This window comes from Metarhizium brunneum, chromosome 2, assembly GCF_013426205.1.
Source record: "Metarhizium brunneum chromosome 2, complete sequence".
NCBI classification, from domain to species: Eukaryota; Fungi; Ascomycota; class Sordariomycetes; order Hypocreales; family Clavicipitaceae; genus Metarhizium; species Metarhizium brunneum.
Window position 1 is genome coordinate 3,943,840 of NC_089423.1, and position 27,305 is coordinate 3,971,144.

Genomic DNA, 27,305 nt, shown 5'->3' on the forward strand with positions numbered 1-27,305 from the left:
GCGACCCTGCTGAAAAATCGAAATGTGATATGCTGGATCTGAAATTGATGGTGGAAGTTGCGATGGAAGTGTCGGTTGTGGACCCGCGATTTGCTACGGAGTACTTGCTTGGTAACTACCAGACGCGTTCTGGAGGAGACGCGCTCGTGGCCACTTAAAGGGTACGTGCCTCAGCAGAAGTCGGCCACACATTGGGACTGCATATCCTGACCCCACCACTCGCACTTTCCTTGTTCTATGGAGTGCCAGCCCCACTTCCGGATTTTTGTATCGGGCCGCTGCCAGTATTTTTTTTTCTGGCTCGGTTTACCAATTATACAAATCGCAGCACCAGGTCGTTGAAGACGCCGCCGTCGCCGATTATTTCCCTCAATTGATGAAATAAAGCTCTGCTGCACAGCAGAGGCGGACGTTTGCGATGGCGTCTGAACACAAGATTCATCGACCATATGTGCTGGCCACTTTGCCCCGCCCTCTTGACCACACTGGTGGTCGTATTGTTGCTCGCGAGGTCTATGGTTTACGGCCTGGCCAAAAAAAGAAGAAGCGTATGGAGCTAGCCGTTGGAGTTGATGGTGAAACAGCCAGTATATACGATGTGCGTATTTTATTATTCCATGGAAGCCTTTTACAACAACAATCTGGCTAATAAGAAGGACAGGTTCCTGCGTCGCGACTCATCACATCGTATCCCATCCCACCTCAAGAATCCTTCACCTGCGCTCCGTACTCTATTAGACTACGGCGGTCAGGCAGCGAAGATGTGTATCGGTATACATATATTGCTACAAGAGATGCCAAGTCATACAAAGTTACATTGTTCAGAGATGTCGTACATCCAGATGGCAAGACTACAACATCAACAACTTCTCAGACTCTGCGAGCATCCCCGATTCACATTACTGGCTCCTCTTCTACTACATCCTCATTATCGGGAAACACAGTAGGAGATGTCGTAGCTATCTGCGAAGATGGGCAAGTTATTTATCTGACAGGCGAAGACCTCACCCTGCAATGGTCTTCCCCATTCAAGCCAGCCATCCAAGATGTTATTGCGGGAGCCATTGAAAGCCTACGAGTGGAGTATGTCTCATCTGGAAGTGTGACCGACTTTAGAGAGGGAGTTTTCAAAAGCAGGCTGGAAATTTTCAGCGCATTGCCTCGGGCCCTCGACGTTGACCCCTCGCTCATCTTCGTCGTCGTCAAAAGCGCTTCCGAAGGAAAGTCAACCCGCCATCTTTTGGTCCTGGCTACTTTGCCAGGCGGAGCTGCTGCTGCACCTGGCGTACAGAATTTGATTCCTCTGGACATCAGTCCCCTTCCAGCCAACTCCTCCCGAGAAGAATCACCGGTTTACGAGGTGGACATTCACTCAGGCTTTCTCACAGAACTCGCAAACGATGTGCTCAGTGTTTACGATATTACCAGTGCGGTTCCGAAAAAGAAGTCTATGATCCAAATGGCTGGCACACAGTCATTTATACGTCTCTCAAGACCATTCCTTCTCACCACATCCACGGATTCGATGGTCTTATACAACCACCAATACAGCTCTGTGCACGGAAGGGCTGATTTGGATCTATCTGAACTCCCAGCCGAAGACCAACAGGCACGAAATTGCCAATTAATTACCTACTTTCGCAGCCAGGATCTCGCCATTGCTTTGATCGACAATGTGCTAGTTTCCATTCACGTGGAGCCTCCTCATTATCATGGGAAGCGACGCAAGGAAGGGCTATTGATTGACTCGATTGGTAGAGGGGCACCATTCGAGGTGCAAACAAAGCCCTCAAAGGGCGAGTCAGTGTCTGCGGAATTTTCCCGCCTAATCCCTGGAAGCATGACTGAAGAGTACCTGGTCGCATACCACAAGGAAATCCTAGCAGCCAACGAAATGCTGGCCAACAACGCCTTAGGAAAATGGGAAGACCTACTACGGCAAAAATTCGGCTTGAAAAACCAGAATGATCCTGCCTTGGCGAATGGGGAGGCAACCGTGGAGGCTCAAGAGCTACCCGAATGGGACTGGCAAACAGAGACTGGTTCATACCCCCCTGTTGACAGACGATGGGTGATATATGCGATAAGCCAAGTCTTCTCAGTGGAGACGACCTCATCTGACGAACCGAAGCCTGAACTACGCTTGGCTCTCCCAGACAGCAACGTCACAACTTACCTGGTTGTTGCAGGTCACTTGACAATCTCCAACTTGATTTCAGCCTTCCGCGACGTGCTTCCTCTGGAAGCTTCGGGGATCAAGGCTGTGGCCAGAGACTTAATCCACAGCCTCACTGATGCTGATCCGTCTATGACACTCTTGCTGAACTACCTGCAAGCCACAAAGTTGGGGGAAGTAGAGCTGTTGCTTGCAATCAGAAGCCTTATGCTGAGCATGGATTTACTCCCGGATACGAACAAGCTGAATAAGCTTAAGCTGTTGGCAAATGAAGCTCACGAAGAAGGCGATACGCAGGAAGTGGACCTGGATGATCTCGAAAGAGAAATTGCTGTCACCGAGCATTACTTAGGAGACGAGTCAAGCAGCCGCTCCCGCGGCTTGACTCTAGCATTCACAAAGCTGTGGCGCATTCCAGCCATTGCGACGGTCAAAGCTCTCCGTGATACAGTCCGAACCGAAGAGGTGCTAGCTTTCATCTACATACTTAGAGTGGAATTGGTTCGCGGAGCCTGGACAACCCTGTACATTGATCCCACTAGCCTTGACTCTGAAGGCAACGATCCTCCCCCGGATGGCGTCATTACCCTCATTGCAGACCTACTCGGACGGTGCCTGGATGCAGTCGGTGCTGGAGGATGGCTGTTTAACGATGCTATGACCTGGGCGGACAAGACTGAGACCGGTGACTTTTTGACCGCCCTAAAACTGGAGGTTGCTGCAGCCCTGGAAGGCTTGGAGGAAGCTGTTCTCCTCAACGGCATTGTGGGTGAGGCTGTACGGTATGGGCTTACAGCAGAGAAGAACTGGGCGGCACGTCAGGTTTGGACCCCAAACAAACCCATTTCTTTGCACTTGGAGGGCAAAGAGTCTCGACTTCTGCCACTTGGGCTGAAGATGAAATTGCTCCCTACCAGAGAAAAGGTGGTTTCCGGTGGTGAGGTTGTTAATCGCACCTCACGAGAAACGGGACATATGATAAGTCAAAAAGTGGAGGCTTATTCACTCGAGAAGCTGGCTATTTGAGCCGCATCGAAGCTGTCTCGTCCGGTCCAAGTGTGGATGCACACAACCGCATCTCGTCCTCTAGCTATATCAGGAAGGCATCAATGTTTGTAACGCATCCAGTGCGGCTGAGAATATTGCATCAAGGCCTATCAGAGCCAAGGCATGGATTTCGGGCATAGATGCGGAGTGTTTCCAGGGCGCAGTTGGTTAATGCCGCCCTGGTGACATGGAGAGCAAATGCTAGGCTGTGAAGATGGAACGGGAATGTTGGTTGCATAGACGTTGCATAGACGATGGGCAGAATATGCCCCAGAAGGCGTTCAGGGTGGCTCACATGGTTTTGATTTTGTACAAACAAACACTGGCTACATTTGCATGACTCTGATACCGCGAATAGATAGCGAATGCGAGTATTCCCTGAAACGCGCCTACAATCCTGATACAGGAAAATCATTTGCATGTACAGCAACTTCAGTCCTGATGTGGGCGTTATTGGGGATCCTCGAACTAGCCTGGATCCCATGATAACAATCGCTTACGATTCGCACTTTGTCCATGCACTCTTGCGAGTACTAGTCGATTTACAGTTGACAGGTAAGACGACGTATTGACCTCGGCCTAGCTCGTTGCAGTGAGGCGAACGGATAATCACAGATGTGACAAAATGGGAGGCTGATCTACGGGCTAATCAAGCAATGATGACGGGGATGGCGTTCGGAAAGCTTGTCCAGGGGAGTCGGATGCCATGTGCTACAAGTTGTTACAACATGGACCTGGCCTGGTGCTGCCTGTGTAAATGACAGCCACTTGGGCACGGGGACGTCAAAATTTCCATCGTACCGTTTATCTCCATGTATATAGAAAGATAAATTAATATAGTAGGAGATCATATGGAGATACAAGTACCGTTTATCTTTAAAATACATAAAAAGATACTTATACATTATCTACGAGGCATCTCAGACAAAGTGGGCCCGGTACGAAATCGGCACCTTCGGACACCCAAAGGGATTTGTTTGGAACATTCTCAGCCGGTAGCTTTCGGCGTGCCTTGGGTGCGATATCCCACGGTTAGACTGAGTCGGCTATGGCAGCCGATCTCGTGGTTCGTCGGTTGCAGAGAGGCGCAGCAAGTAACTAGGGGGATAGAGGGAGATTCTGGAAGCTGCTGTTTTCATAGTGCACATTAAGGCGTGTTCCGTCACGCCGTTGGAGAGATAGCTGACTTGAAACCCGAAGTCAAGCTACCGAATCTGACTTGCTGGGAGCCTTGGGGTGTGGCACTCCAGTTCGTAGTCGCTTTGGGCCTTTGGCCCCAACGTGGCTTAATAGCGAAGAACTGGGCGTCGCGTATGATTGCTCCTAGTCCCTTGCTGCCTAAAGAGTCGATCCAACCACAATGCAGGCAAATGGCATGAATTGAACTGTGGGGAACGAGAGAACAAAGGAGCATGAGGTATATTTTGCGGCTCTGCGGAGGTGACTAGTCGAGACAGATATCATGGTGCTTGCAGATGTTATGCTCGGTAGTTCGTACATCAGGCCTCGTGGAATAAAACAGCCATGGGGGCGATGTTGACGTGCCTGTGTGCTACCGACGGCAGTGACTCACTCTTAACTTCAATATTCCGTTACTAAGACTGTATCGAGAGGTTCAGAGGGTCCCAGACCAAAGGACTGGAAAACGAATCATACCCATCCTTGATGGTGGCGTTGGGCGTCCCTCGGAGCCAAGACAAGCCAAGAGGAAGAGCCAAGAGCCTCACAGTGACGTGCAGGCAGCTAACCAGGACCCTGGTGAAACTTGTAGTACTTGATACGACTCCCCCACAGCGAATTCTTGGATGGTGGTGGAAGTGGCGGATTCGTGGACGGCGGCCGAGCCCGATATTGTAAACACGATGAACACAGGCACAGCCCCAACGCACTAGGCGTTGGGCATCCCTTTGACGACATGCATGCCCTCGGGACCAGGCACACCAGCTTCCAGGTACGAGGGCGATGGCGAAGTCAGACACGAGAAGCCGAACGTTTCATGATTTGATGAAGAAATGACTCTGGCGAACTCCTGAGTCGAGAACAACATTCATGCATGACGGCGAATGCTGCAACTTGCTCTGGGACGGTTGGCCGGCCGGTCCTTCCGCCACTAAATGTCTGGGCGGGAAGTGGAGAGGGCCGCCATGTGAGGCAGGCGGGCATGACGGCAACTATCAGGTACGTACTCCGTACTAGGCACCTACAATGCTAGTACGCAGGCTGTTCTAACCTGAAGCCGGAGGAGCCAGCCAACGAGCTCCTGGTCGAACGAGACATGGATGCAGCTTCGGCTCCAGTTCCATCTCCCGATCATCTCACGTGGTGGCAATTCGACACAGAAACCACCAGCCAACAGACCCCAGCTTGATGAGCAATGAACACACGCCAAATCGCAAGCCTCGGACTGGGTCTGGGCTGCTGGGACCGAAACCAGCCAGTCACCTAGTGCTGAGCTACGGGGCCGTACAGAGCAACATTGAAAGCAAAACGCAGTTTGGCAGCGCAACATTTCTCCCGCCAGCGGGAGGGAGCATCTTGAGGACCACAAGACCTAGACATCCAGACGGAGTACAGCAGCAGTGGCACGTGCAGATTTTGCGCTGGTTGGTCAGCCCTGTGTTCGGTAGTATTTGCTGTACAATTTCTCACATACTGCCACCTAGGAAGGTTCCATCTGGAATCTGGACGTCATCAGGCCAGGCTTAATTGACAAGGAGGGTATTGAGGGTGTTCAGCCAGTGTCCCTTTCTTGGCTAGCCTTCGACGATCGAGAACGACTGGCCGTCAGGCCCTCTTGTGCCTTTCAGCCCTGGAACAGTCCCGTACAGTACAGGGGTCACGCGGGGAGGCGGCCGTCTCTGGAGATCATGCCTATGTTGGTGCATTGAGGTCAACACTGATTGTACGTTGCCCTCTGTGTGAGCAGTGTGCATGTGGGTTTGCAGCACCCTCGTTGAGCCATGGCCGCTGTGACGCACACATGGGGGACAGGGACACTGCGCTTGTCATGAGGGAACGCCGCAGGAGCATGGGGAAACTGGAGGGGAGGGCAGCCAAGGAGTGGATGAAGGTGGTGTGGGTGGCAGCCATTGTCTTGCATCATCCATCACGCCCGCTGACATGCCAGCAGATACCTGACGTGAGAGTTCAAAAGTTGGCGACAGGGCAGAAGCATGGGCTTTCCAACGAGGCCACCTTCCATCGGCACGGCCTACGGCCTATTTCTGTTCTTAGTTGCCACATCTGTTCACCAGGAGTGGGAAAAAAATATTTTCACTCGTCGTTGGAAATTTCGGATCTGTGCCTGGCGAACAAACTCTCAGACTTGCCACTTATACGTGAGCCGTCGGCCGATACTTCAACTAACGAGTCGCGCAAGAGCCTGTTCCATGACAAACCACTTTGACGTACCCACACGGCCATCACGAGGACTCATCACGTATTAGTTCTTACGCATACCTGGCCGAGTACGTGCTGTATTGTCATTTACAGAGAGATAGATCTCGAAAACAGCGGCAGCATTCCAGCCCTTTGGATCTTACGAGCCAATTTTCACATCTCATTTCGACCCCAGAGGTTGATCGAGCTGCATCAACGCTGGGGGAGCATTAGCGACAGCGACGACTTACACGAACTCATCTTCCAGACACCCAGCAATGAGCAGCGGCACCGAGCTTGAGCACATCGACGCCGTCGATGCCTTCGCCAGAACACTCTTCGTTCGAGTCGAAAAATATCCGTCACCACTTTTTACCGAAGTTGCCGCTGCCGTCCGGCGACTACACCTTGCTTTACGACATCTACGAGTAGAAGCTGCTGACCCTGACTCATTGCTAAGAAGCGCAGATGCTTCTGTCTATGCCCGTCAGCTAAGACCTATCGTGGAGGACTGTGATTTTGCCCTGAAGCAGCTTAAAACCACTCTAGAGAAGTTCGATGGTGCTGGTGGCCGAGAAACAGATGGACTGGTAGATCGAATAGCCGCGGTGCGGTCTCGCCTTGCCAACGAGACAACGAGCGTCGATATGTTTCTGGACACGGTGCAGTTAAATAATCCTGCGAATAATGCACCCGAGGTTGTTCCCCAAGGATGCGAGCCCAACTTGGAAAATATTAAAGACAAGGTCGACAATATCGCTGCACGATTGTTTCGTCGTTGGAATACAAATAGCGGCATCATCAATGACGAGGATAGCATGTGGCAAGAATTCAAGTCTGAACTTGAGATGGAAGGATTCTCCCCCCACATTCTGCACAAACACAAGGTCAGTCCCCCGTTGCTCAGCTACATGATATCACCTTACGCTGTTGCTGATCTGTTGCTCTGTACAGGACGTGCTTCGCGCATATATTCGTGGGCTTCAAGCTATGTCACCGGCTGATGGCGGTTCTCCCCCATCAGTACGAGGTTTGCTTGAGCACGAAGCCGCAAAGAGACCACCACCGCTTCCACCCAAGGAGCCTTTGGCCCCAAAAGAGCTGTACTCATCTTATGTAGAAAACGAGAAGTGTTTTCCTATCATCAAGAAAGAGTGGCGCATGCCTGATCACGCTCCCGTGGCTGGAGGATTTGATAACGATAATCATTCATTCTCCTCCGATTATGGGTCGGGCGCCGTGGAGGGCTCCCTTGCTCTTATTTCCACCAAGGACTTGATCAATATGGACAGCATCAGTGCAGGCATGGCTGTTATGCATTTGAAACCATCTAGCTCACATCTGGGGGCCCCTGGTGTGACGAGTAACCCGGGTTTGACAACTCCTGAGATGTCGGGAAGCTGGCCACCTCCGCATATAACCAACGGACAATCCAATCTCCCTAATTCTGTGGGCGGATCTCCTAATATGGGCTATCCGCAGCCAGGATATCCATCTGCCTCTGGAGCGCAACCAGGTACCTTCTCATCAAGCCCAGGAATCGTATCTCGCTTGGCACCTGATAGGTATGGCAAAGAGATCCCTATGGATGCATCCTGGACAAAGATCCGCAGGTCGTTGGTTAGCCCAGAGGTACTGCAGCGTGCCGGTGTCCGGTACGAGGCGCGACCAGAATATGTGGCAGTACTCGGGAGACTATCCCGAGAACAAATACAGGATTATGCCAGACAGAGTGCAGACTGTCGTGCTGCTCGATCAGGAAGATATCCAACAGCGCAACGCCAAAACCGGTATACCCAACGCGACAGAGCCGAGTCAAAGAGCAGCCGCGAATATAATGACGATGAAAGTGTTTTATGGGATGAAAGCGATGCAACAGATCATGAAGATGCGACGTCAACAAGAGGGAGAAAAACTTATCCATACATTGTCAGTCCACCCAGCAAGGACAAGACATCCCCTTCTAGCACAGTGATGCCGAGGCCTATCTTAAAGAACAAGAACGAAAACCACGTACGGTTCGATCCAGAGCCCCATGAGGTAGACATTAAGAGTTCGAAATCATATGACGATGGCTATAATAGAAGGCGAGAAAACGAGCCGCGGAGAAACCGCGACCATCGGGATAGCGGAAAACGAGAGGAGAGGCCACGCGGAGATGACAACCGTCACAGACACCCAAATCGCAGCGAACATGGCCGTCGGAGGGATCGCAGAGATGAGAGACAAATGAGGAGGAAAACATGGGGCGAAACCATTGGTGTTGTGAGCATCGGTGGTGCCGCCGCAAGCCTCCTCGGCGTCTTAACGGAAGCAGCAGTTGGATTCTAGTCATGGCTAAAACCACGTATTCCGAATCACGATATCACCAGATCAGAAACTAGCGTGCACCTTCAAAGCTGCTTGCTCTACTCGGCGCATGTACGATTCATGTGATCTGACTAACTTACTGGTCATCTCTGGCATTTTGAATTCTCCTTTATTTGGCTTTTTATTTAATGTGGACATGATCTTTGAGGGAATAACAGAACCATGTACGAAAAGAGGCGCATTTCCACTGTTATATGCTGTTTTCCAATGGGGAGGGACTAGCTGATGTGTGGCTGGGAAACACTGGAAAATAATGAAGACATGTACCATGCATGAATCACGTTGAAATGAACTTCAAGCTGCCCTAGGATGTTTGTTAATTTCTGGTTACTTGTTTGGATATACCCCAAACGGCAATGAGGCATGGCAGACGAGGACAGCGCATAGCATACATATTTGAACGGTTATGAATTTGCTTTTGTATCACTGCAGGAAACGAAATTGTCACGGTAAAAGAAATATATGAACTTGGGTCATGTTCAAACAGGCAAAACCCTAGGGCGCCACATGCGTGGTTGCACGTGCCATGTTGTGTAATGCGCCCACTTGATACACAATTATATGCTTATGCCTCAACACTGTAAATGCTACCAAAATGCACGGCATGCCCACACGATATTTTACATAATAAGCTCCTCCTCTAGCCGATGCCACCACGTTCTTGATTCCGCGTCCTCCTGCCTAGGCGCCCTTCCTAGCTGGGCGATTCTCCTCCGCGGCCTGCGGTGCCACCCGCGCACATTGAGGACAGGTGCCTCGGGATACGCAAAGTCGGGCTCATCAGAGCCGTCCAGGTCGCGAACGTGGAAGCCAGCCTTTTTCTGCGGCAAGGTCGACCGCCAGCATCGGACCCACTGGAAGCGGCGCACGGCGTCGGGACGGGTGATTTGCACAGCGCCCTGGGCGGTACGGTACCGGACCTGGTGGGGGAAGAAGTCGGCGAACTCGGCGAGCAGATTTGGTATCATGGTCTTCATGACGACTCCGTCGCGGTGCCCCTTGTTTGCGGAGGCGGTCTTGAGGAGCTTGTCGAACCAGCTCGATATGCGGTGGCGCACGTAGTCCTTGTACACTTCAGCCTGGTGGCGACGGTGAGTGGCCTCTGGGGAGGGCCCGAGGTCGTTTTGCAGAATCTCATCCTGGACGGCGAGCTCGTAGTCGTCGACGACGGCTTCGTAGAATGGGAGGATGTCGTTTCTTACAATGGCGAGGACGCGGACGAATGAGCGCTGCGAGAGGAGCGTCTTGATGTAGATGTCGTAGTCGTCGAACGACGGGCTCACGTTGTATGGCGGCGAGGTCATGACGTTCCAGACTTCTCGGACGTCGGCGCCTGATATGACTGCGTATTGGGAGTGCTCGAGGAGCTTTCTCGTGGGCTTGAAGGGTTTCGAGGCGCAGAGGTAGGTCCAGTTGAGAAGGTTGGACCACGTCTCGCGGGGAATGGGGACGTCATATCGTCGCGAGACAAAGTCGAGGAGCTTCATGCCCAGGGGGACGTGGGACATGGACCCGAAGGCCTCTACGATGGCGTTGAGGAGATTGCCAGTGGGCTTGATGGGGGAGCGTGGAGGAAGGTCTACTCCGCCTGAGATTTGGGGGTTTTCGGGATTGGACTCGGCATCTTGGTGGATCATGATGCCATAGTAGTTTTTGAAAATCAGCGTCTTGATTGAGTGTAGGGAACTGGATCGGGCAAAGGCCACGAGGGAGGCGCAAAGAAGCTCCTCGTCCATCTCATGGCCATAGAACAAGCCCCGAATCCAGTGGTTCTTGTAGCCGCGGAAATCGATCCGTCGTCGGACAAGGCGTCGCATGTCTTCGTCCAGCTCATCGGGCCTTCGGTTCCAGGGCCTCCTCTTGAAGGCGTTGATGCAGTGTCTGACGCTGTCCAGGCGCTTCAATGTTGCCATGGGCAGCGGTGACCGGTTGCTGTACATGTCTCGGGCCATGACGGCGACGCGCGAGCGGTCCCATTGATAGTACGCAGGCTCGACCACGAAACGGGACTTGATGAATTCTGTCCAGGTCTTGCAGGTGCGGACATCTTGCAGGCCCTGGGACGGCATCATGGCCCAGAATCGCTTGGCCGCCTGGTAGTCGACGGCAGCACCGGCACATCGTAGAAGGACGTCAAAGTCGGCGGGCGCCAAGCCATAGCGGGAGCCGGCACGGACTTCCATGAGTATCTGCATACCGCGCAGTACTTGGCGATGGTGATTGCGGACTCCAAACTGGTCGACCAACTTGCCAACATCGGTGAACTGAGTTTGGCCTTGGGTCAGGTTGAGGCCATGTGTAACATCATGTTTCCTTGTTGCCAGCAGAGGGTCAATGCTGCGTAATATCTCGGAGAATGAAGGGCCCGGGAGCTCCTGCGCCTGTCTGACGGCACCGTCGTTGAAGGGCGAGCTCGGGTTGCTGAGGAGATCGGTCCATTGGAGGAATGCCTTGTACAACAGCTCGGGGTCCCGAGTTTGCACCGCATCCAGCACAAGGTCGAGCTCCGTGCGTCCGCGAGGAGGGAGGAAGTCGGCGAAGTGATGCCGGAGAGGAGCTGCTGCGGCCGGCGTGGGCGCATGAGAGGCCAGGTGTCGTTGTCGTTGTCGTTGTCGTGGGTGTGCTTGGCTGAGGAGCTTGCCATGGGCACATGTCGCCGGACTCTCTGTCCGAGATGGGCTGACGGCGGGTGGCCGATTCCAGCTCGCCTTGGTCCAGAGAGGCCTCCTCAGGGCCATTGTCTCGATGTGCACCGCGGCAGCAATCCGCACCAAGCAACCAACTGCAGACAAACGAGGGCTCTGGCGCGTGCGGGCAGCATGGAGAAGGTCGAGTCGAGAAGGACGGGGCAAAACCCGGGGTTCTCGATGTCGATCTGTGAGAGTTCAATGTTCAGATCCACCGCGTCCAATCCACCGCGCCCAAGGATCTCCTGATTGGAGCATGCAAGTGCACCAGACTCAATTGCTCTAGGAGGCCCCAGGTGCCAGCACAGACGTCAACTGCAAGGCGAGTCCACTGCAGTCTGGCCTATGCCGCTCTGAATGGACATGCCAAGCACCAGACCCGAGGATTTTCCACCAGACGTCGACCCTTCGCCTTTCCACCCCACCGCTCAAGGCAGAAATCATTGGGCGCCTCGCTTCTCATCGACTCAAAAGCATTCAACTCGACGCGCTGACCAAGGGAAACGCTCGCAGCTTTGGCAGCCTGGCGCCTGGTATACACTCTCATCTCAAAGGCAAACAGGCTACACGTCGATTTTCGCTCAAAATGGCCGACACTGGCGACGATACCGGCCATGTCTCGGAGCCCCTCGACCTCGTCCGGCTCCTGCTGAATGAGGTGGTCTTTGTGAAGCTCAGAGGTGACCGTGAGCTCAAGGGCAAGCTCCATGTGAGGCATTTCAAAAGTCAATCATGTGAGGGTAAGGGGTGACTGACAAGCTGCAGGCCTACGACAGCCATTGCAACTTGGTTCTCGGCGACGTTGAAGAGACAATTTATGCTGTCGACGAAGACGAGGAGACAATCAACCGCAAATCAGAAATGCTTTTTGTCCGAGGTATGTCGTGGCGCTGTGGCAGCCGACGCTTGTGCTAACAGGAAAGCAAAGGCGACAGTGTTGTTTTAATATCACCGCAGGTCCCTTTCTGATGCGGATGACGACGGGTGGTGGGCGCAAAGAGAGAACACGTGGACTACTGGATTCATGAGTTGACGTCTCCTTGCAACCTCTCATCAGATCCATAGTATACACAGGCCATCAAAGAGGAGTCGTGTTGAACTAGCAGAGCTAGCATGCAGCCGTTCAGCTGCATCGAAGCGTCTAGGGGCATTTATCTAAATGACGGTCCATAGCTTCAGAACCTCGTGATGATTTCAAATCTTCCAGGTTCTAGCTTTTGGAAGACTTGCGAATCTTGTCTGACTGGCCCGGATGACATGGCAGATGGCTTGAAATATAGAAGGATTAATAAGAAGAAAGAAAGAAAAAAAAATGTTATAAGCTTCAGCTACCGCTGTCCAAAGCACTCGCCTTCAAACATTACCACTGCATAAATGCAAGGCATAAATGCACATGTCCGATCGGGGATCGTGTTGTGAAATACTAGTCCTTATCTGGTGGGCTCATCACCCCTGCTCAATCCTTATCGATAACATCAGGTCTCGGGAGGCAACTTGTTCGCCCCGCGACCCGCCGACCCGTAACGAGGTACTCCATCGCAACCTAGTCCATCTATGACTCCTTGCAGCAACCAAAAGAGTCAACTGGCCGAAGCCGTGGCGCAGTAACCCAAGGCTGGTTTACTCACACATTACATATATCCAAGAAAATCCCCAAGGACCTATTGCGTGCTCCTTCTTTCTCCTCCCCTCCCCGTTGCAAGAGAGTCCAATGATACCTCGAATATTGGTTTAACCCTCCACGGTCCTGTCGTCTGGCGAATAGCCATGTCCAACAAGAACACAAAAGCACTAGCGCATGAAAAGCGCAAGGGCGAGTCTGTAAGTTCTACGTAGCAAAGCATTGAGTCATTATCGACGCTGGTCTCACGAGAATTCAAGGCCTTGAGCGACTTTGCCGAATACGTGGAGCAGCAGCAGAACCTGCGCTTCCCTGCGTCAAGACGGACCAACGTTGTCGCCACGTCCAGTGCCAATGACGCGGAGCACCACGAGGAATTGGATGAACTGTTTGATAATCTTGACTTGGCAGACACTGCACCGAGGATACCCCTGAGAGACCTTGTGCTCGGGACGGATGACTACACATTGGAGAAGCTCCATGATGTCATTGCCGAGCGCATCGAGGAGGGGATGGGCGAGACCGTTTTCGAGCTGGGCTACGAAAACAACGGAGATTCCATGAACCTGACCGCGGATAACTGGAACACCGCGTACAGGAGACTGGCGGCTGCGGCAAAGGCTGCCGGGGCCGACTGTGAACTGCTTCTGACCAAGAACGTCGGTGGCGAACTCGAGGCAGAGAGCACCGCCAATAAGCCTGACAAGGGAGGTGGATGCAACGGCAAGATTCTTATACGAAGAGTTCCCACTAATGTTGAAGATGTTATTGAGACTAGAATTGCCGTTGTCGGTAATGGTAAGTCGGCCTCCCCAATATCATACGTAGTAGGCGTGGAGGTTGCGCAGGGAGCTGACTGGTTTTGGTCACTCAAGTTGATGCTGGAAAGAGCTCCATGCTTGGAGTGCTGGTAAAGGGTGACTTGGACGATGGAAGAGGCAAGGCGCGTGTGAATCTGTTCCGCCACAAGCACGAAATCGAAAGTGGTCGAACCAGTTCCGTCGGAATGGAGATTATGGGCTTTGATAGCGTGGGGAAAGTAATCACGTCCGATACCCCTGGACGTAAGTGCCGGCTTTTTGCCTTTTGCGGTCTCTGGCATCTGGCTATAGTTTCTTTTTATTAACAACTCCGGGTATAGGAAAACTGTCATGGGAGGACATTGGCAAGCGAAGTGCCAAGGTAATTACCTTTAGCGATTTGGCTGGCCATGAGAAATACCTGAGAACAACAGTCTTTGGGCTGCTTTCCAGCAGCCCCAACTACTGCCTGCTCATGGTTGCCGCGAACAATGGGCTGGTTGGCATGAGCAAGGAGCACCTGGGAATCGCTCTCGCTCTCAACGTGCCCGTCATGGTCGTGGTTACCAAGATTGACATTTGTCCTCCAAATATTCTGCAGGAGACCATTACCCAAATCACCAAGATCATGAGGAGCCCGGGAGCCCGCAAGGTCCCAACATTTATCAAGAACCGCGAGGAGTGTATCAACACAGCCACACAATTTGTCAGCCAGAGAATATGTCCCGTGTTCCAGGTTTCCAACGTGACTGGGGAGAACTTGGGCTTGGTCCGGACTTTTCTGAATATTCTCCCCCACCACGGGAGATACAATACGGATGCGCCGTTCGAGTTTCATGTCAACGACACATTCTCGGTGCCATTCACAGGGACAGTCGTTTCTGGAATCGTCAAGTCTGGCGTTGTTCACGAGGGAGACAATGTCCTGATTGGGCCTGACTCCCTGGGACAGTTCACCCCTACAGCCATTCGATCGATTGAGCGCAAGAGAATACGTGTTCCCGCCGCTGTTGCCGGCCAGTCTGCCTCGTTCGCACTGAAGAAGGTAAAGCGCAAAGACGTGCGCAAGGGCATGGTCGTGCTTCCCAAGGTGGAAGGCGAGCCTAACCCCAAGGTTCACCGAGAATTCGTTGCAGAAGGTAAGAAATGACGCTGTTTCGGACAACGACGTGTGTTTAGACGCGAGTACTAAACCTGCCTACAAAACAGTATTGATTCTATCCCATGCCACCACTATCAAGAAGAAGTACCAGGCGATGCTCCACGTCGGGCCAGTCTCCCAAACTTGCGCCATCATCGATATTGATAGGGAGTTGATACGGACAGGGGACAGAGCCACGGTGGCGTTCCAGTTCGTCCAGCGGCCCGAGTACCTTGCGCCAGGCGACCGACTGCTCTTCCGCGAGGGTCGTACTAAAGGCCTGGGCATTGTCAAGGCCGTTGGCTATGACCCCAACCACCCGTTGATGGAAAAGTCTGCGAATGGGGACGACCAGAAGGATCAAGACAAGCCTCACGCGGGACGGCAAGTTCGGGTCAGTGCATAGAAGAACCTGTACGACGCTGGGTCTTTCTCTCAGACAGTGTGGCGAGGGGAGTGGGCTATCTTTTACGATATCATCATAATCTCTGTGCTTTCCTGCATGGGATTTTGGAGACGTTTTTGCTTTGTTGTGCTACCGGAATCCATAGAGCGATTGCTTTTTTTGCCCTCTTCATCTTGCTTCTTTTTCAAATGTTCTTTGTACAGGTCTACTCCTCATTCTTGTTTGTAGTTTTGCCCCCCCCCATTTCTGATTTAATCGTAATATATCACCACGTCACGCAAAGGAGCAGATGCGGCACTGCTACATCTACAACGGTGTGAAGCCTAAAACAAGGTCCTCCTATTTCTGGACATTAACGCCGGAATATACAGCGGAGAGCACGGCTCTCGGATGGCAAATTAACTGCCTGGATTCCGGATCTTGCCCGCAACACCGTTCAATGTAGATGCATATCTGGCCGTGGTGGATGGGGGCTTCGTCCAGATCCCTCCACCGGGACCTCGGTGTTCTCCCAAATCCCGATGGATGTACAGCTGAAAAAGAGAGTAGCTTATAGATGAAGTTGTGAGCGGACTGACTGGGAGAGGCTGGAGAATGGTGCTGATGGTGGAAACTTGACTGGCGGATTCCGGAGATGACTTGTAAGACAACCGGGACAGGCGCCTGCCTGTTTTCGTATATATTCTCTGCCATGATTGGTTGTTGGGAATGACATGCGTGAGAGACGCCATCAAACGTATGGGATGAAAAACTCTACTTTCCAAATGCCTTGATCTGCAACCAAGGCAGACTGTATCGTAGTTTAAACCGAGACTGACCCCTAACTCGGGTCTGAAGAGACCATTGCCTTACAAAAACGAGTCCAGCTCCCGCCCATGCATCGCCGTCCTGTCCCCTCGCATTATCCGACAAGGACTAACCCATCGCCATCATGACTTGCACAGAAACAAAGCTCCCCCCCAACCATGAAGGCCATTGTGCTTCACGGACCGGGCCAGGCCACCGTCGACTCGGTGCTGACGCCCCACCCCGGCCCGGGCAGCAATACCATCCAAGTCCTCCACGCCATGGTGCACAACGCCGCCGAGGCACTCATTGAAGGCACTGCCGGTGCCGGCGGCCACCCAACATTGAATGAAGCAACTGTACCCAAACACCTCAGGTGGCTATGGCGTGGGCCGAGTTGCCGCCTCCGGGCCGGACACGACAGCCCTGGAGCTCCTCCGTCCAGGGCATCTATCCCGGTCTGAGGACCATCGTGGCCGACAAGACGGGCAATCTGGCTGCGGCTACTGCCGCCCATGGCCCCGGTGGACGCTGCTGTGGATTTCAGACCCCCTGGCGCGACGGATTCGGAGTCCCTGGGCCAGGCGATTCTTTCCCTCCGGCGGTACGGACAAGTCTGTCTCACTGGTGGGCGTGGCGATGCCGCGCTGCCCGTTCCCCATGGTGTTCAAGGACTTGGCGCTTCGTGCATCTTGGATGTACGAGAGGACACATGTCAGAGCCCTCATTAAGATGGCGCAGGCGGGGGTCCTGAAGCTGGGGAAGGCGGCTGGTTTGGACGTTATTGCTTTTTATCCGTTGGAGAAGATGGAGGAGGCGCCGGACAAGGGATTGGAGGCCGGTGCTTTAGAGTTGGTGGTTATTGGGCCGCAGTGACCATCTTTTGCTTATTGCGGTTGTTGCTTGCCGGTTGTTGAGGACGACTTGAACGGATGTCATGTAATCAAGTATTGAACACTTGTGACGCATTCCTTGACCCTTGTTACCATCTATACGGGAAACAGTCCATGACAACCTATTACAGCCATCTCCAAGTATACGACGACATGTTGCAATATACCGGCCTGGCGTGCGATATGTCGGTGCGCTTTTGGGTCAAAATCTTTTTGCCTCCCACTATATGACGTCTGATTGTAGTTTTGCTTCCGAGGTCCTGTGTGACTGTTTCACGGCTGTTGCAGGATAACTAGCTTCTTGGGGGACGAGTCAACGGGCTGCATTTCCGAGAAAATATGTCAATACGATCTTTAATGACTCGCTACCTAGACAATGTGCCCCATGGTATGCTTTTGCTATTTGAACCCAGACGCTTCGTTGGCGTGATGCGAGACTTCCAGGCTTCTAGCCAACGTTCCACATGTCACGACGGTTCGAGTATTGGCCTGACAAAAGATGTTTGTGAAAGTTCTCCTCTAAATGTGGAAGGCTATTTATTCCCAGTCGTCGATCTACGACGTGTTTCCTGAGTTCCTTGGCCTTTGCGCGATAAACTCACATAATCTCCGTGACGTTTGAGAGGGAGCATTTACATCATAGGGGCAATTAACCTTAGTATCTGTTTCACGATAAGGTACGGCTGGCTCGGAGAATTCGTTGGTGGCGTCTGGCTTCGTCCACGACTGCAACTCAATTGGTTTTCGCGCATTATCCACTTGCGCCAAATTATGCCGGGATTTATGTTGATGGAGGTGAAATTTGGCGGTCGCAGACTGATAATGGGGCGACGGGACCAGCGACTAGTAATGACGTAGTTGTCCAGGGATATCATTCAGGCATTGCATTTTACTGCTATGCGCGTCAACAGCACTTTGTATGCCAGTGGCCCAGGCTTGTCATGCGGGACGGATGCTTTTATGCCTCGGAAATTCGAATTTCAAGGGTACAAGCAAGCAAGTGACCAGGAGTAACGTTATAATGTGATGCAAGAGGAAGGCGTGTCATATTGGCCACCTTTGCAGGACATGTCGGGGTGAAGCGGCATTGCGAGCAATGCAATGAGAATAGCCACACAGCAAATACGACACTGTAGTCTTCTTAGCCTGCCCGTTGTTCGTCACGAGAACTGCTGTCTGGGGTTTGCTGACGACGCACCCAAGACAGCTTTAGGGCACTGCAACCCTTCGCTGCTTGTCTCAGACAAGGAAATGTTCTGCACAATGGCATGGCACCGGACCCTTGCGGCAGACAGTCTGGGGTCTCAAAAGAAAGGGTCTTGCGATTTGCGATTCGGGGAACAACTCCTCCCCATGCAACTCGGCTCTTTCGGATATCACGGCGCCATGGCCCGGCGGCATCAGGTGACGTGACAGGACAAAGCTCGGCATGCTGAAGTCGTATCATCAAGCCGTGAGGGATGCGAGGCACGGACGGGCGGCATTTGGATGGTGGCGGAAGGGTCGGAGTTCACACTGGTTGTCTGTCCAAGGGATATCCGAACCCTCGAGATTCGGGATGTCTGGATTTTCAAAGAGTGAACGAATTCATTCCTTGACCTTCGCTATTGCCCTGCCACGAGTGCATTGTGAGCAGACCTTTGCATACAAAGCAACATCTAATACCTCTCCAAGCAGAAATAACAAGGTAAGCCGCACATTGAAGCCAAGTGAGCCAAGCTCAAACTCGCGTAAAGCGACTCCACCCGTCCCAAAATTTCTGCTCGGCGTCTACCCAACTACCAGCCTGTCACAGCGTTGGGGGCACACCGGCCGAGACTCCTGACGTGAACATCCAAGACCGGGCTACTCCGTACTCCGTAATAAGTCACGACTAACGTCGCCTTTGCTGTGTCCCATGCTGGCGCTGGTGGGGGGTTCGGCGTCACCAGGGCTAACGGACAGGCGTTATGACGAGCCCAAAAAGAAGGCTTCTGAGGTCTGGAATGTGTTTTGTCAACAATGCGGATTGTCGTGTCGTATCCAGTCGTCTAGTCGAGGGGATCGGTGTGAATGACGAATCAATAATGACCCCTAGAGTAAATTATCGCCTCCCTAGCCACTTGGGAACTCTCATTGTTTGCAGCTGACGTTGGCCCGTCTTCCATGCAATGCAGGCGCAAACGCACAACTGCCGCCGCGTAACACGCTTTCGACTGTGAACGGAATATTCCATCGGCCGCCACGGCGTTCCTCGGACGCTCGACGGTATCATGGGTCCTTCTGACTGGCGTCAGCGCCACCAAAGCCGCACAACCTTCAACCGGGGACGGGACAGAACGGCAAGCCTCACGGCGAGGAAGTAAAGTTTGTCGACGCCCGTGGAAATAACGGCAACGGGCGGAGACGAGCTGTTCACGACCCGCTTATTTAATATTCACTGATGGCAGGGAGTCCCGAGTATGTACGCAGCATCTCTCGGATAGCAGTCGGATCGCAGTTCGATCGGACTGTAGGGCTAGTTCCCGCGGGGATTTTTCTCACTACCCGAGTTAGCTTTTGCTCGCTTTCTTTGCTCAGCAACTTGCGAGATTGGGGTCCATAGGCTGGTGCTGCTAGGGTGACGGCCTGTGTCAAATAGCATCAACTACGTAACCGGGGCCGAGGGTGGTGTCTTGACAGCCAGGAAAAGAAATAGTATATTATCTGGTGCAGCAGCCCATGCCTGACGCCTTGGGTTGGTTGCCGACCCGTCTTGCACCATCCGTGTGGAAGGTAGTTGAACGCCGTTTGAGAACAAACAAGCCACCTATACCAGACTCATTCGATTCTTCATTTTCGATCCCACTTACTCCGTTCGGTCTTTGTACCTCCGAAACAGACATTGTACATTCCGTCTTCATAGATAACTCTCACATGGCGGTTGGTCCAGCGTTATAATCGAGTCGGATATTGTGCTAGAGAAACTCTGTGCCTCTCGTGGCGCCAGAACCCAGCAGCCAAGTCTACGGTGGCGCAAGCGAAAATAGAGAGCCTAGGTGAGTGGCAGCCCGGCCTGCATTGCCCTCAGGTGATCCCAGTCCCGAATCACACAACGACGGTTGCTTGGTTGCTTTGGTATCAAATCCCAGTGGCATTGTGCCAATTTCCGTGGGACGGGGGGCCTGGTGCCGACAGGCGAGGTCCTTTCATTAGCTGGGCTCGACTTGGTTCGATAGTGCAACAAGTGCTTGCCAGAGAGATTCCATCGGCATCTTGTCCACCCGTGGGATACCGGCCAGAAGTCTGTCCACGTCGCCGGCATTTGCGGAGCGTTGGCCGCAAGCCATTAAGATGACAGATGGGAGACGGGGGGTCCCATGGCATCGGCAGACCGAATTGACAAATTACAAGGCGCTGCAATGCTGAGCAAGCATGGCTGACTGCATCTGACTCCAGTTTCAATCCCTGTTGCTTCTCCAGGCTCGGCTAGTCCTGCATCCCCTGTCAGCGCAGGTCGTGGTTGGAGGAGAGCGTGCTCATGGGTGCATCGTTGACGTAGTTGCAACACTGTCCCTCTCGCTCGCCTTGCTAGTAGTATTTGCTATTGACGGCAACGAGGGCACACGAACCGGTTTATTTTTACTTTTTTGTGTCTTTGTTCTCGTCCTGCCGGGTCGCTCAAACGTTCAAAGCCAGCCGTGCAGCAACGTCTCCGCCGCTTTGCGTTCCGCATTCGTTCGCAGCCTTTCGTGGCAGCATCAACACGACACGACACTCAACGTGTTGAGTTTGGAGTGACGGGCTAGCGTCGCAAGTCCTCCGGGCCTACCAGGTTCTTGTCACCCTCATCACGGTCGTCCCTTCCCTGCCGTCGTCTCTTGCATCGCACCTGCCGTCAGCTACGGCGTCGAACTAGGAAGAATCTAGGAGGGACATTTCCCTCCGGACTAGCCAGAGGAAACCAAAGTTGTGAGTACTAAATTCATTGATTCAGAGTTCCAAAGCTTGAAAGCTTGTTTTGTCCTTTTTTCTTCTTTTTGTGGTCCTCCCGCTGCCCCTGCAACTCAATTCCAATCTTGCCATTCTGCCTTTGGAGCCGAACCCAAGGAGCCTCCTTGGCTGGCCTCACTTCTCCCGGCGTTCTTGATTACGACGACTTTGGCCTTGGGCTTTGGTGTTCTTTGCTGTACTGTACATATCTGAACGGCGAACGGTTGACCGAGCTGCCTACTAAGTAGTCGCCGCGGGCCCTCATTTTCATTAGATCTGCTCTAGCAGATGCCTCGGGGTCTATCCCTCAATCTCTGTCAGGCTTGGCTGCGACGGTCTCGTCTCAGTTCCACGCACATGCACACATGCACACATGCACACGCAAGAGTGCATAACTACACCCTCATTCTCAACAGCGCACGACTCGAGCATCGAGCCTTTTGTGCTGCCTTTAAGCCATAAAACCGCCAAAACTCTGTCTCTCCCGCCGTGGCCATTTTCTCTCATCCGAATTGTTGTTGCATCGTCGCCATATCTGGGAATACATTTCCCCTCATGTTTTAAGTTTCGTCACGTTTGATGCGCCTCGTGGCATTTGAGATCCCCCAAGGTTCAAAGGTACACCTCAGACCCAGCTGGTTGCAGCAGAGAGACGACGAGCCATAGAGCGGGAGCTTGCAACATTGAACATTGAAGCCATTGCTCGACACCGCTCATCTCCCATCTGTCTTTGGCGCTTCGTCTGAGCAACGTCTCGCGCCTCACTCACCACCCCTCTATGACCTCCCCATGCTTCGTGGCCCTCGTTTGTTGATTTGGCGGCACTGGACACCATTCTGACGACGGGTTGCACCTTGTCGTCGCCACTGGGAAGAGGGATCGACCTGGTGCCTGGCAGTTCCAAGGCTCTCCACCCGTCTAATTTTACTTTCCACTTGGGCTTGATGCGCCCAAGCTTGTGTCTTGAGTTTCACGACTCAAGTCTCGGGTCTTGGGCACTGGCGTCGACTGCATGAACAGCCCACCCCATCAACACCAAATTCGACCACGTACTCCGTACTATAACCAAGTCCACCGAGTCAACCCTTGCCCCATCCGGTCAAGAAATGACGGCCAGTGCCGTTTCGGCCGTTTTCTAGACCCGTTCTGTAGCAAGAAATCGTCAAAGTCAATCTATGTCCTCCTTGGCTCATCCCATTGTTTTTTTTTTTTTTTTTGTAGTTTCTCTTTTCCCTCCTAAACACCCCCTCCCTCCCCATTTGATTCATGCTCATCAATTCACCGTATCGCTGCAACAACTCGGCTTGCAAGAGCGCTCGCAGAGCTTCACTGAGCCTCGGCTAGCGCCGTGTTTGCGTTGCAGCAGCAGCCTGGCAGCATAACCGCACCGCTCTGGGGAGACATTGCAACAAGAACATTCAGAGCAGACTGTTAACACATCACAATGACAGCTTCGCGGCAGCAACGTCGACAACGCTCAGGCCCTTGGCTGGCCACCAACAACACTGGCATCTTCTACCGCCCCGAGGCCCACATCGACCGCCGTTCGCCATCAACAGACTGCTTCCCTACACCGCTCATCAGCCCTAGACGATCGAGACCGCACGCTATACACGTCGTCACTTATCCATCTGGATACGTGCCCCGCGAATTGCGGCCCGACGCAAAAACCAATAGGGAAAGATCGCAAAGGAGCCGCGGCGAAAGACCACCAAGATCGAGCCCCGACTCGGAAGTGCCGTTGGCGTTTTCCGGCGCCACATACCCCGGCATTGGCCAGAGCAGCAGCATTAACAGCAGCCGCCGCAGCAGCAAGATATTCCATCACAAGAGAAACGGCTCGTCGACATCCTCGTCGCAAATTTTCAGACCCGCTCTAGGAAAACTCATTGCGTCGATTTCAGGACGGTCACCAAACAACACCGAGGCCTCGCAACCACGCCAACCACTACCGACACAAGCGACACCAGCACCAGGGCGGGCGCAGGTACAGACACACTCCGCTGTCCCCGCGACGACACTATCGGCATCGGCAGGGGTGCTGGCGTCCCCGGCCTATGACGACGCCCGTCAAGACTCGGCAGCCCAGATTCCACACCAGCCCCACCACCACCTGTCTCCCCCAGGCCTCTCGCCTCATCGGCCATCCCACCCACACCCTTCGGACGAAATGGCTGTGGCCAGCAGTAATCCTCCGGCTGCATACAACATTGCAAGTCACCGGAATAGCCTCATGTCTGTCCGCTCCGCAAAGTCGGCCGTCACATCACTTGTGACCGAGGTCCCCAAGCCCGTTGCCAGTGGTAGCGGCGTCTCCTGCTCAATACTCCTGGCTGAGCGCAACATCTTCCTCACCGGCTTTGATCACGACGGCCATGTGCACCGCGATGGCCAGACTGGCACCGCCCTCTTACGTGGAAAGCTGCAGCTGAACGTGACCAAGAATGTCAAGATCAAGGCAATCCAGCTCAAGCTCCTGGGGCGTGCCCGCACCGAGTGGCCCGAGGGCATCCCTCCCCTGAAGCAGGACGTCTGTGAGGAGGAAAGCTTGAGGACGCAGGTCTTGACATTTTTCAATGCCATGCACGACGGCTGGGAGGGTGAATATGGCAACCAGTGCACGTACAAGTTGAAGTCCAGTTCAGCAAACTCGAGTAGCACAAACCTTGCCGTACCCCAGGCACCCCATCGTCCAGTCAGCCTCCTGCTCTCGTCATCCTCACGAAATGGCTTGACTGCCAAGGAGCTTAAGAGACTTTCATTGCAGAATACGCAGTCGCGCAGCTTTGGCAAGAGCGAGAACGGAGTGGCCACGACAACTCAAGTCAAGGGCTTCAAGGTGTTCTATCCAGGCACTTATAACTATACCTTTGAGCTCCCTATTGATCATCACCAGTTAGAGACAACCAAGTTGCAATATGGCTCAGTAAAATGGGAGCTCCATGCGAGTGTGGATCGCGCCGGTGCGTTCAAGCCCAACTTGCATGGCACCAAGGAAGTTTCCATTGTGCGATTGCCAGATCAAATGTCTCTGGAGACAACCGAACCAATTTCCATATCGAGACAATGGGAAGACCAACTTCATTATGACATCGTCATCTCTGGGAAGAGCTTCCCTATCGGCTCAAAGATCCCGATTGCTTTCAAGCTCACGCCACTTGCCAAGGTGCAATTGCACAAGTTGAAGGTATACGTGACGGAGTCAATTGAGTACTGGACAAATGATAAACGCGTCACGAGAAAGGATCCGGGACGCAAGATTCTCCTCCTCGAGAAGACAGCAGGCAAACCACTTGATGCCAACTGGGCCACGTCAGATCTCACCACCGTTCGCGGCGGCGAGCTTCAGCCCGAACAACGCCGCCAGGCCAGAGATATTGCGAATTTGAGGCGCGCACGGGATGCGCAAAGACGCGGCAGGGCTGCTGAACCGCTCCCCGAACCGACTAACAACTTGCTCGGTGATCTTGACCTTGGCTTGGAGCACATGTGGGGGTCTACAGAGATAGAGGCAAACGTTCAGCTTCCAACATGCCAAATGATGGCGAAGAACAAGGATCTCAGGCTCAATCCAGACTGTAGCTGGAAAAATGTCAACGTCTATCACTGGATCAAGATCGTTCTGAGAATCAGCCGCATAGACCCCGAGGACCCATCAGGGAAGAAACGCCGACATTTTGAAATCAGCATCGACTCGCCCTTCACAGTGCTCAATTGCCGGGCAACGCAGGCTAACACGAACCTGCCAGCATACGCTGGCCCCAACAACAATCAAACGCCTCATCAGTCAGTATGTGGCTGCCCCGACTCGGCCTCATTGCCGTGCGAAGGCTCGCAAAACTCATCCACCGGCACGTTGCCTGGAACGGAGTTGAGCAATGACGGTTTCCCGCTGCCGCCCCAAGCTGCTCACCTTGCGCACTCAGCAATGAGCCCCATGTCCAGCATCAGTAGTCCCCTGCGGTCGGTGGATGATTTGGGCACTCAAGGCGAGCCGCGGCCAATTCACTTGTTACGCGTGCCCAGCTTCAATCCACCCGCGTTTGACGACGATACAGCGCCGCCACCGCTTCTCGTCAACGAAGTTCAAGGGGCAGCAAACGCTCCTGTCATGACACCACCTCCTCAATATGATGCTGTGGTGGGAACCCCGAGCGTGGATGGTTTGGCTGATTACTTTACTCGTCTTGCCAACGCAGGCTACGGGAATGAAGATGACAACGACTCTGGATCGGATGATTCTGACGAGTTGCCTACGAGGATATTAGATCGGACCGGGCGAGTCAACGTGGCACACCCTAGAACCCCGGGAAGTCGGATGCCCAGCCGAAGTTTTGAAATTTCGCGACCTCCGGTCAACTTGCACCTTGGGGACTTGCCAACCCGGCCTGGTATAAACAATGAAGCTAATGCCGTTAACTGAAAGAGAAATACGAAGAAAAGAGTAGGAAAGGATGATACGACGTTGATGTACTGGGACGAGACTAGGCCACAGACTTTCCTATCGATCGGTACTACAATTGAAATTGAGGAACTGTGAACACATTGGGACGACAAACGGCGTTTTTTGCCTTGATACTGGACCTGGACGGGAAACGAAGAAAGGGAGGCGTTGGGAAAAGCTATTAGCATGTGGATTTGTGGAGTTCATACCCAGCCGATGTAAAGGCTGATGATGATATTGGACGAGTCAGATAGACATGATTATTTGAATATGTACGAGGAGGCTGCACATAGTGAGACATTTAAATAAATACCTGTGAGTGACCTTTTGCTATGAGCCGCGCCTTAAATAAAAGGGCTTGTAAGATGAGCTTCACGCAAAGATGTGGGAAGTAAGGGAGGAGGCAGAGAGATGTCTTTAGATGCCATGGTCCTCTCCAACATGAATCCGTCGCGGTGACTCTGTTTGCCTGCACAAACCAAGCCAGTTCAATGTTGCCAGCCAAGTCGGACATGGCCATGCCCAACGACGGTAGCTAGCTAGAGAATGTCACGGGTTGAAAACGGGGAAGAAGAAAGAAACAACCAGACAGCTCATCTCGTTGGACGGGCAGACAAAGCCGTCGGCCATTCCACGGTCTCGTAAGTTGCGGGTGTCTCTGCAGATTCCAGCACGCCAAGTAAACTTCTTGATAGAAGCGAAAGCATGATTGATTACCCACGGACTTCCTGACAGAAATGACAATCGAGACTCATTTTGGCCCCGCTGCTTGTTTGCCTGCCGGACGCACGGCGGACCTCATGTGAGAAGGCCAGGCATATACATAGAAGGGGGGGCCGCAGGAACTGCTGTGGTGCAAGAGTAATTGATGCCCAGAACTGGCATGGAGCCAGGGAAACCTTGGCCGAGATTGTGAGAGTTGGGCGGTGAGGCATAAAACATGGTGAGGGCATGGACTTGATTTATTTACCGTCTTTTGCCAACTCCGCACGGGAGCCTTAGACGCGCTAGGCTAATAACGAGGACATTGTGGAGAGATGGCGAGGGAGGCATGTTCTTGCTTGTTGTCTTGGAAAGAGTATGGTTGAATACTACTTACTTAAGTTAGTGTCTAGTATATTTTGTGCACATGCATATGCACGAGCGTTGGCTGACGCGGAAGTGAGATGTGCATTGTTGTGAAAAAGCTGAGCTTCGGGGCGCGGGGACAAGCAGAGCTTGAAGATTCAACGTGTTTCTTGCTTTTGAGAAGGAGCCAAGTAAGTAGCTGGTGGATTGGATCAGTTTGTCGATTAGTTTGCTCTCTCCCCCCTCCCCCCCCCCTTTTTTTTTCTCTCCTACTCCGTACTCGCTTGTTTTCTCTCTTCGTTTGAGACCAGCAGAGTCAATGTTGCCATTTTCCCATTAGTATGACGAGCGGCTAAAGGAACCCTAGGCTGGCAGCTGATGATGCTCCTGCGGACCTTGGCTGGCTGTCGACTAAAATAGAACGCCGATCTTTCTGGCGGATAACCCCGCGAGGTGGCGTGAAAAGCACACAAGAATTGCCATCTCGAAAATGACTTGTTCCTTTTTTTTTCTTCTCAACACATGGTGTGTCTCCTG

At 53.0% G+C, this 27,305-nt stretch overlaps 7 protein-coding genes across 7 annotated transcripts; 6 read left to right on the top strand and 1 right to left on the bottom strand.

Annotated features, from left to right (window-relative positions):
* Positions 1-418: 418 nt before the first annotated feature.
* On the top strand, positions 419-3,202 carry G6M90_00g041440 (uncharacterized protein; the record flags this gene model as incomplete). The annotated part of the gene is made up of 2 exons (XM_014692003.1): positions 419-598; positions 662-3,202. 2 exons carry the CDS (start codon positions 419-421, stop codon positions 3,200-3,202), a joined length of 2,721 nt encoding a protein of 906 aa, XP_014547489.1.
* A 3,677-nt stretch (positions 3,203-6,879) lies between these two features.
* G6M90_00g041450 (uncharacterized protein) lies at positions 6,880-8,932 on the top strand (the record flags this gene model as incomplete). The annotated part of the gene is made up of 2 exons (XM_014692004.1): positions 6,880-7,488; positions 7,556-8,932. The coding sequence occupies 2 exons, from the start codon at positions 6,880-6,882 to the stop codon at positions 8,930-8,932; spliced, it is 1,986 nt and encodes a 661-aa protein (XP_014547490.1).
* Positions 8,933-9,591: 659 nt separating this feature from the next.
* G6M90_00g041460 (uncharacterized protein) lies at positions 9,592-11,709 on the bottom strand (the record flags this gene model as incomplete). The annotated part of the gene is made up of 1 exon (XM_014692005.1): positions 9,592-11,709. One exon carries the CDS (start codon positions 11,707-11,709, stop codon positions 9,592-9,594), a length of 2,118 nt encoding a protein of 705 aa, XP_014547491.1.
* A 535-nt stretch (positions 11,710-12,244) lies between these two features.
* Positions 12,245-12,627, top strand: G6M90_00g041470 (uncharacterized protein; the record flags this gene model as incomplete). The annotated part of the gene is made up of 3 exons (XM_014692006.1): positions 12,245-12,367; positions 12,424-12,535; positions 12,587-12,627. The coding sequence occupies 3 exons, from the start codon at positions 12,245-12,247 to the stop codon at positions 12,625-12,627; spliced, it is 276 nt and encodes a 91-aa protein (XP_014547492.1).
* Positions 12,628-13,425: 798 nt separating this feature from the next.
* Gtpbp1 (GTP-binding protein 1) lies at positions 13,426-15,626 on the top strand (the record flags this gene model as incomplete). The annotated part of the gene is made up of 5 exons (XM_014692007.1): positions 13,426-13,479; positions 13,540-14,077; positions 14,155-14,343; positions 14,421-15,218; positions 15,289-15,626. 5 exons carry the CDS (start codon positions 13,426-13,428, stop codon positions 15,624-15,626), a joined length of 1,917 nt encoding a protein of 638 aa, XP_014547493.1.
* A 965-nt stretch (positions 15,627-16,591) lies between these two features.
* G6M90_00g041490 (uncharacterized protein) lies at positions 16,592-17,288 on the top strand (the record flags this gene model as incomplete). Its single annotated transcript, XM_014692008.1, has 2 exons — positions 16,592-16,736; positions 16,789-17,288. 2 exons carry the CDS (start codon positions 16,592-16,594, stop codon positions 17,286-17,288), a joined length of 645 nt encoding a protein of 214 aa, XP_014547494.1.
* A 5,412-nt stretch (positions 17,289-22,700) lies between these two features.
* On the top strand, positions 22,701-25,679 carry G6M90_00g041500 (uncharacterized protein; the record flags this gene model as incomplete). Its single annotated transcript, XM_014692009.1, has 1 exon — positions 22,701-25,679. The coding sequence occupies one exon, from the start codon at positions 22,701-22,703 to the stop codon at positions 25,677-25,679; it is 2,979 nt and encodes a 992-aa protein (XP_014547495.1).
* Positions 25,680-27,305: the final 1,626 nt, after the last annotated feature.